Source organism: Engystomops pustulosus, chromosome 1 (assembly GCF_040894005.1).
Source record: "Engystomops pustulosus chromosome 1, aEngPut4.maternal, whole genome shotgun sequence".
NCBI lineage: Eukaryota > Metazoa > Chordata > Amphibia > Anura > Leptodactylidae > Engystomops > Engystomops pustulosus.
The window spans coordinates 195,385,897-195,395,207 of NC_092411.1; the positions used below are offsets into that span (position 1 = coordinate 195,385,897).

The window sequence follows — 9,311 nt, forward strand, 5'->3', positions numbered from 1 at the left end:
ATGGCGATGCTCCTGATGGTATATAAAAAATAGAACATAGTCCTGTATATATTGCAGTCCCAATGGATGTAGCACTAGTATGTCCAACATATACTTTGAATACTTTGAAGTAGCTGGTACTGGATCACAGCATGCAGCACATATCGCTTAATTCAATGGACACGTACAACATATATACTAGTGTGACATCCAATAACTTTCCTAGCAGGTATGCAATGTTTGTATTAAATAGTATATATTTATAATAGAACTTTTAACATTTTGCATGTTGCATCTTTCATTATATGTAATAAAATTACGTCACATACTGAGCCGCAACACGTTGCTTAGAATCTTACATAAATAAACTCTTAAAGTTGGAAAATATATTGTTTCCCTGAAGATCTTTCTGAGCATCGGAATCCCTCTTGATTCCCTCTGGGTCTCTTTAATGTCATAGAATTATGTGATTTTCCCCTTGGTTCTTGTTTGGTATTGTTTCTAAATTAAGAGAGTCTTTAGTATCATACTCGGCATACACTTGAATAATTACTCTCTAGAGGTATTTACTTTTTTGACAGCTGTACTAGGTTTTGTATCTGTGTATACTGGTTTGAATTTACTATCCAAAAAACTGCACTACTTGTGAGTATATTCTTATTTATAGAAAGACAACATATTCTATGCATTTTATTTATGTAGATTTGACTTTTGCTGAGTTTGAAAATCTGTCATACTGGACAGGTGGTGCTGAGGGCCTGTGGGTGATGTTGTCATATACTGAACAATACCAATGACTTACAGATAAAGTGCTGATGTATACGTATTGGATAAAGCTAATTAGAAAACTGATATTGACACATATGTCGAGAGGAAAGTATTTTATTCGCGATATACTGACTTTGGAAAAACTTTTTAAGCCATTGCTGTCATTCATTTTAAAATTATACATTCTGCTGTGCTCTCAAATACTAAACAGAATGTAGAAAATATATGAAATGGAAATTCATTTCAACAGCTATCCAAAGCCACAAAAAGTCTATTTATTAGAAAAGTTTATCTTTTAAAAGAATTTCCTTGCTGTAACTTTGAGAAAATGTGGCTAAACATTATTTGGTTAATTTAGCAAGCAAAATCTTATAAATATGTGCAACATTTTAAAATGTTTTAATTTCAGAAGCCTATTATATCACTTACACTGCCACATGATTACAATATTATAGCACAAGGAAGTTGGAAACAGATTTCACATTTAAAAGAAGCCTTTAATACCTAGCTGAGTTGCCTCTGGTTTGCATACAAGATTAGCTACAGTTGAGCATTAAGGTATTCAGGTTCTGCTGTGTATTTGCACCAATTTTGCATTTGGGCTGCAAATCCTCTTCATTTTAGTTCTAAAGTTGGCATCCCAGTTGGTGCCAAAAAATGCATGAGACTTAAAGAATATAAACAGTTGATAACTCGGACAAGTTGAGGAACTGAGCTGAACGTCAAAATATGGGTGGATACATTTCTGGAAACCCTTGCTATGTGTAGGTGAGCTTTATCCTGCTGAAGTATGCCAGATGGAAACCAATGTAAAAGAAGCTAAATGTGGCTGCAGGATTACCTGCACATATGTCTCAGCTCTCTTATCTCTACTATGGGTAACTACTATGGTTGCATTTGTTGGTTCCCTGATGATCACACAAGAAGCTAGGGTACTGTTTCACTCCACATAGACTCCAAACTCAAACCAAACGATCATTGGTTTCCAAACAGTCTTGATGTATATTTAGATTGCAAACAAATGCAAAAGTGGCCGTATGTCAATGGCAGGAAACACAATGGGCACAGAGACCCCAAATGTTTTTTGCTTTGTTTCTACAAAAGGTGCCACAGGAGCTGCTCAGGATTGTCAGAGGTTCAAACAATCCTTATTACTGGTGGTCTGTCTGAGTAACCTGGGGCATTTACACCACATATGCAATTCTCCTGGCATCTTCTAACAACTAGGTCATAAACTGGGTATATAATTTCTACGACCATAATGCTTCTCTCTGTTTAATGTTTCACTCAAGTCCAATAATGATGAATCTAAAATCTGTCAACTAGAGGCATGTCCAATAAGTATAATAGCCTGTAACAGCCTTTATATCTTAGTATCAGGAAGTATAAGTTCTACTTGTGGAGAGTTTGCCATTTATATTCCTCGTATATATTTTAGTGGGAGATACACTTTTATGCTCTCTTGTGGCCAGAAATAGTTTCTAATCAAAACACACCTGTAATTTACATTTCAGCCTAAGACATAAGGGTCCCCAATCACCTGAAACATAACTGAGTGTCTCATGTTTTCTTCTTACTTTTCTTAATTAGATTTGTGGCTTACTTAGTGACTAAATAAAAACTACACCAAGTAAAAGAGAAGATAACAAAATGCCAAATGAAATTGTTAAAATTAAAAGTAAAATCTTGGTCAAAATGTAATGACACCATATATATATTGCACAGTAGCTTACAGTATTTGCTGTGTAAGAGCCATCAAAGTTCTGAGCACGGAACTTCATTAATCTCTGCAGGATATATACTCTATGAATGATTTATTAAATCAATATCGTTTTTGAAATTTTGTTACTGTATGCATTTAGGTACAACTTTTTTCATTATTCAGCTTTTCTAAAAAAAAAAATAACAGATACATAATTTATGAAATTAAAGCCCAAAACATCACTTGTACATCTGCAGTTCTTTCATTGTATGGTTAGTCAGCACTGTCACTGCACAATTTGCTTGGTTTAGCAATCACATAAGAAGTATATTGTACAGATGATACAAATAAATAAGGGATTGTGTTTCAATACATCTCAGGCGGACTGTTTCCATTTTAATTCAATTACAAATCGCAAAAAAAGAGAGAGAAGGAAATAAAGGAAGGAAATCAATAATGTGTTGTTGGTGTTTTGTTCCACCATTCAAAGCACACAAAAAAATGCAATACATATTTTACTGTACATAAATTAAGTTACTAATTTGCTAAATATGTGGATAGCATCTCCACACTTTCAAGTCATTGGGGCACTTTTACTAACCCGATCCCGCGGAGCTCATGAAAGGGCATTGTCCGACGATAGTGTACTGTGCCGCGATTCACTGTTGCATGAAAGCCAGCGCAGCTGCACCACAAGCCAATCGTGTGACACAATCCCCTGCTAAATGCCTGTCACAGCCGTGCCATCCCCAAAAATGACGTAAAATCCGACTAAAGTGCGGCCGTAGACCCTTAGTAAATAAGCCCCATTGTGTGTCTGTGTGAGCTTGTCCTGAAATGCAATGGTGGGAGCCACTGCAGAAAGCAAAGAGGAGCTCAGCTCAGTGCAGTGTCAGACAGAAGAACAATATGTCTGCCGACCCTAAACTCTGAAGATCCAGTGTCAGGTCCCGGGGCAACCAAAATTGTGTACATGAGGACTGATAGAGACAGGTTATATCTGTGAAATGCTAAATTTTTGTTAATAACAGTGTAAAATCTGCTTGGTTTTGGGGTGCCAGTTAATATTAAACAACAATATTCAATGGATCTTTATAGGGGATTTATTAAGGGTACAATACAGGGGAATACACATAGAGGGTAAACTAACTAAGGGATAGAGAGATGGTGGGAAGGAAGTGCTCTAACTAAAGATCTGTGTACCATCTTATATACATACACACGTATCCCACACACACTTGCCCATCATCCCACCTCCACCACTGTCTTGGCCAATCCAATGATGATGTAGAGTCAATATATTCTTATCACAAAAACTTGCAGGACAAGTAACTTGAGTCTTTGTTTCCCACAAGATCTGCAAGAATCCCCAGGGGCAATGACAGGCAGCTGTCCTCAGTGTTGTCAGGATAGCCCCAGCCTCCAGGTATAATAGCACAGTCCATTGTAATCACATGCAGCTTTCTCTACAATCTTTATTAGGGGCAATGTAGGCATTTGTGGCTTAGTTCTTCCTCTGTCCACAAAGACCCTTACACTGTCTCAAGCCACATCATGTCATATTTCCAACATTATGCCCCTTTGGGCCTGAAAGGCCCACACACCATTAGACCATGTTTAGAACAGAAATAAAATCCATTTCTCCTCCATTATCTTCTTTGGGTGTGGAAATGATCTTTCTTCTTCTGGCTTTTCCTCAAGGCAAAGTAGTTGAAGGTTTTATGGGTAAGGAATAGGGCACCAATGTACATCACACCATTCACTCACATTCATTCTCATATCCATTTCTTGAATGACATTTTTCCATCTATACCAATTATCCAACAAATATAGATCTCCATATATGCTAGTAACTGTCATATTTACAATATGCAAATATAAATCCCATGTTATATAGAATGCAGGCTGGCAATAACATCTTAGATATCAACATAACCTATAGATATGAAATTATATAAAAGGAAACCCAAACAGAACTATAAAACATTACCAATAGTAAATAAAAAGATTGATTTCAAGTAGAAGTTTGCAGGGTGGTTTATCTAAGGGTTTCCAGATTTACTTGACTTCAAATATATTTAGTTTAAACATAAACTTTCATTTAGCTTTTTCCCATTACCAAATCTAATTCTGTAAGTTTACCAGGTTTTATATTTACACTCCACAGAAATGTTCACATCACACCTTATATATGTCTCCCATTGTCCTGACTTATAAATTAACCAAAAGTATATCAAGTGCATATTGGTAATCTTACTTGTGCATTATTAAATACAATATACTATATAGTAACCGTATATAGCTGAGCCATTAATTACTATATGTTTTACGCAACCTTGAAGACACACACATAGATTGAGAACATTAAACTTAAAAAATTCAAACCGAATGCTGCTTTTAATACCCTATGTTCTTCATTTAGATGCTTTACTGGTATAAAGGAGTGTGCAGTTTGTTTGAGAAACTTAAAATTAAGTTGCAAATGTATCAGAGAAAAACCTTAAATAAAAAAAAAATTAAAATATTTATGTGAATTCACTATAGTCTGCCCCTTTGGTACTGCATTACTCTCTAAAACCATGCCCCTTTGGTACCACAAAATGGTACCAAACACTGTATAAAAAAAATAATACTTGGATCAAGAAAAAAAATGCTCCATTTAAAAAAAATGGGGGAAAAAAAAAAATCCAACAAATCCAACATTCCTGAGCATCAGGAACAAAAAATGTGTATTGACACAGTTTACATAATACATTTAACAGAACACAAAACAGACAACATAAAACAATGAGAGCTAATTCAGCTTCTACACATCTTAGGGTGGGACAGCAGACAGTTTCCAATCCATCTTCTGTCAATGATTAAGTAAGGTCATCTATGGGACAAGATAAACAACAGACATAGCACAAAAAAAATACCACAAAAAACAACAACAATTATATTACATACAGGACCTACACATCACAATGGGATGTTATTTCATGTTTTTTAATTGTTTGCAAACAATTAACCCTCATAAATTTTTAAGCTCATTACACCACGTGGTTTTATTTGTACACATACTACCTTTTTATGACCTGTAAACAAAATGTCAATATTAATAACTTGTTTCTTCAGCCAACCACCTTGTTGCCTAAAACAAAACATAATGACAGTTATCACACAAAACAAAGTGTTAGTTTCTTTGTCCTGGAGTCATGTGACAAAAGAAATCCAGTCTACAAGAGAAAGAAAACATAGTTAGAAACCAAGTAATTCATACCATCAACACAATTCCAAATCTATTCATTCACAATGTTTATTGGTATAGCCACACATTAATAAGCCATGCTGCTGCTGTACTGTGCAGAGTTTATTAGCATGGGGAGGGCGATCTGTGACCAGCTCCAGAATAGCCAGAATGGTAGCCCTGCCCATGGATTGTACCCTGGGACATTAGCACCTTCCTTGTGCTCTTTGCCATGAGGGGGAGGCTGTTCTTTCTTATCCCTGTGTATATTGGGAATCTTATTTGCATGTGATGTGTTCTACTCACATGTCTCTGTGTGGCTACTTCCAGGAGGTGTCATGGCCTCCTCACATGTCTCTGTGTGGCTACTTCCAGGAGGTGTCATGGCCTCCTCACATGTCTCCGTGTGGCTACTTCCAGGAGGTGTCATGGCCTCCTCACATGTCTCTGTGATCACTGTGTTCTGGTTGGTCTCAGGCTCAATGGCATCAATTTCTGTATACAATGAATTATAATGTGTACCATGGTTTGCATTATTTACATTACAGAAACGTTTAATATGTTGTGGTCTCCCACATCCATAGCAATACCTGACATATCTCGTCCTCCTAGCTCTGTACTCTGTAGACAGATATCCTGATGGTTCATCCCTTTTGTTAGACTCCTGACACCAGTCTCTGAGTATATTAATAAAGTTCTCTAGAGATGTGGCATTTCTAAGGGCAACCTTTGTGGTGTAATTCACATTACACTGATTTGCCATTGAATAGAGGAAATCAGAGTCTTCCTGAGACATATCCGGGCAGTTGTAAACACTCCTAAATAAGGTCAGGTACTTGTTACAGAAAATAAGGGGGTCATCACCTGTCCTGAACCTATATCTTCTCAGGGTATTCTCACCCCTTACATCTCTCCCTCCCATGATACGCTGCAATTCCTTCCTTCTTAAGTCTGCACCACTATCATCATCTCCCATGTGTGTAGATGACAATTGTGTGGCCAGAGGCCCAGGAAGCCATGCTTGGAGCAGAGACCAGGCATCCTTATTACACAAGTTGTATTGCTTCACCACAGCTTCAAATTTATTGGATACAATTATTGGTGATTCATTTGTATCCCATTCTCCAATAACCTGACACAGATGTAGTCTATCCTGGATGGTGAGTGTTGGAGACTTATCTGCAGGTATTAGATTGTGTTCATCACTCCAACCCTCGGGTGTAGCAATGCAAACATCTGTTGCTTTATGGCAGGTCTGGTTCTGTAGTTGGAGGGACCGGATCTGTTCTTTTTGTTTACACAGTTGGGCCATTGTTTCAGACAACTGACCCTCTAGTGAGGTAATTATCACGTCCCTCTGATGGATCTCCCTTTCTAAGGAATGTGTATGAGTTTCAGTAGAAACAGAACTTAATCTACGCTCATGTAGCTGCTTATCCAAATCTTCATTTCTTAAAGACAGCTCATCCACCTTTGCTTGTAGATTATCCATCTCACTAGTTGTTTTTGCAGAAATTTCAATCAGAGTCACTGATTCTGTCTATACTTTCCTTACATTGGAGCCTTTGTATGGACCAATTTACTTCCTTTACCTCAGCCAATTCTTTCATCTTAATTAACATCATGATTTCATTGCCCAACCTTTCTTTCTTCCCTCTCGTACTGAGCACTTTCCTTTCTAACTTCTCATTATGGGCCTTACATTGCATCATCAACTCCTTATATTGCTCCTCTAGTGAACCATCTTCACATGAATGGTAGCGAGCAGAGGAATACTTTTTCACAAACTTTTGAACAAGTTCCATCTCTGTTACCACAATACACTGAATGACAAACTAAGCAAACACAGTTTGTGTAATTATCTACTATACTAACTGTGGGGATTTGGCCCAGTAGAGACCGTGGTAGCGGGGTGCTGTGATGCAGTTCAAGACAGTGACACAAGGTACAGTCCAAAACAGGTCTCACCTGCGTTTATTGCAGCAGTAACAAAATAAACGGCCTTCACATTCAGGCATTAAATAAACCAAAAAATCCTACCCGTCAGGGTGCTAACTATATAGGTATTCCACTAACTCACCACTATACAAAATCACTTGGCTGCTCCAGGCACAGAGGTCAGGGCTGTGTGCTCTCCAGCCTCCTTTCAGAGAGAGACCACCCTCTCAATCTGCTCAGCAGCTTTATGCAGACTGATTAGGCTGCTCCCATCACCTGTGTCCAAGGTGCTGGACAACACAACCTCAGCACTCAGGCCTTGCATAATAGGAAAACCTAGGGGAAACATACCGCCCATCCACAGTTAACCCCCTCAGTGTCTCACATAACGTTCCGAAAGGCTACTTTACACACTGCTTACACATTTATACTCATTCAACCTAGGAAAATGTACAGCTATGTCCAGAAACAAACTTTTTCCTACAACTTTACCTCTGTACACTAAACACAACCGCTCACACTTAACGTTAACCTACAATCTCAACAAGCGACTTCCTATACATTCACATAAAACAACCTGGCTTATCAAAGATAGTAATATAATATGAAAACGTGTTACTTACCAGGATTTTCTTTGTACCAAAGATCCAAATTCCGTTCATAGATTGAAATAGCGCAGATATGTTGACGTGGATTCTCTGTAGAATTTAAATTACAGGTCCCATTTGGTGTGCCAAATGTAAAATCTGCTTGGTTTTGGGGTGCCAGTTAATATTAAATTAACAACAATATTCAATGGATCTTTATAGGGGATTTATTAAGGGTACAATACAGGGGAATACACATAGAGGGTAAACTAACTAAGGGATAGAGAGATGGTGGGAAGGAAGTGCTCTAACTAAAGATCTGTGTACCATCTTATATACATACACACGTATCCCACACATACTTGCCCATCATCCCGCCTCCACCACTGTCTTGGCCAATCCAATGATGATGTAGAGTCAATATATTCTTATCACACAAACTTGCAGGACAAGTAACTTGAGTCTTTGCAAACAAGGAAAAGACAAAAATAGTGCGTGCTCACCCTTAGCGCTGATCTCGTCAGGTGTTCAGATAGCTGTGCTCGCCTGGAGAAAATAGCCTGGTCCGGTCCCCAGTAGACTTGTGCATGGAGAAATGAAAAAATCCTTCGGCACCAGCATGAGATGAGTTGCAGTAAAAAGCTTTCTCTTTATTAAAGATCCATTAAAATGTCCATAAAGATGCAGGAAAAAACATGAGATAATGTGTACACAAAAAGAGGTTACGCGTTTCGGACCATGCTGTAGCGGTCCTTACTCATACCTATAATGAACACTGGAAGTATGCTGGAATATATAGCAGGAAAGGCTCACATGACTCAAACAGACCGCCCACAGGGCCACATGACTCAAACAGACCGCCCACAGGGCGCCCTGTGGGCGGTCTGTTTGAGTCATGTGGCCCTGTGGGCGGTCTGTTTGAGTCATGTGAGCCTTTCCTGCTATATATTCCAGCATACTTCCAGTGTTCATTATAGGTATGAGTAAGGACCGCTACAGCATGGTCCGAAACGCGTAACCTCTTTTTGTGTACACATTATCTCATGTTTTTTCCTGCATCTTTATGGACATTTTAATGGATCTTTAATAAAGAGAAAGCTTTTTACTG

General features: G+C 38.1%; 1 protein-coding gene across 1 annotated transcript; it reads right to left on the reverse strand.

The window, feature by feature from the left end:
- Window positions 1-5,562: 5,562 nt before the first annotated feature.
- LOC140122402 (posterior protein-like) lies at window positions 5,563-7,170 on the reverse strand. The gene is made up of 2 exons (XM_072143247.1): window positions 6,120-7,170; window positions 5,563-5,582 (listed from the first exon to the last, which is right to left on the reverse strand). The coding sequence occupies exons 1-2, from the start codon at window positions 7,168-7,170 to the stop codon at window positions 5,563-5,565; spliced, it is 1,071 nt and encodes a 356-aa protein (XP_071999348.1).
- Between the last annotated feature and the right edge of the window lie 2,141 nt (window positions 7,171-9,311).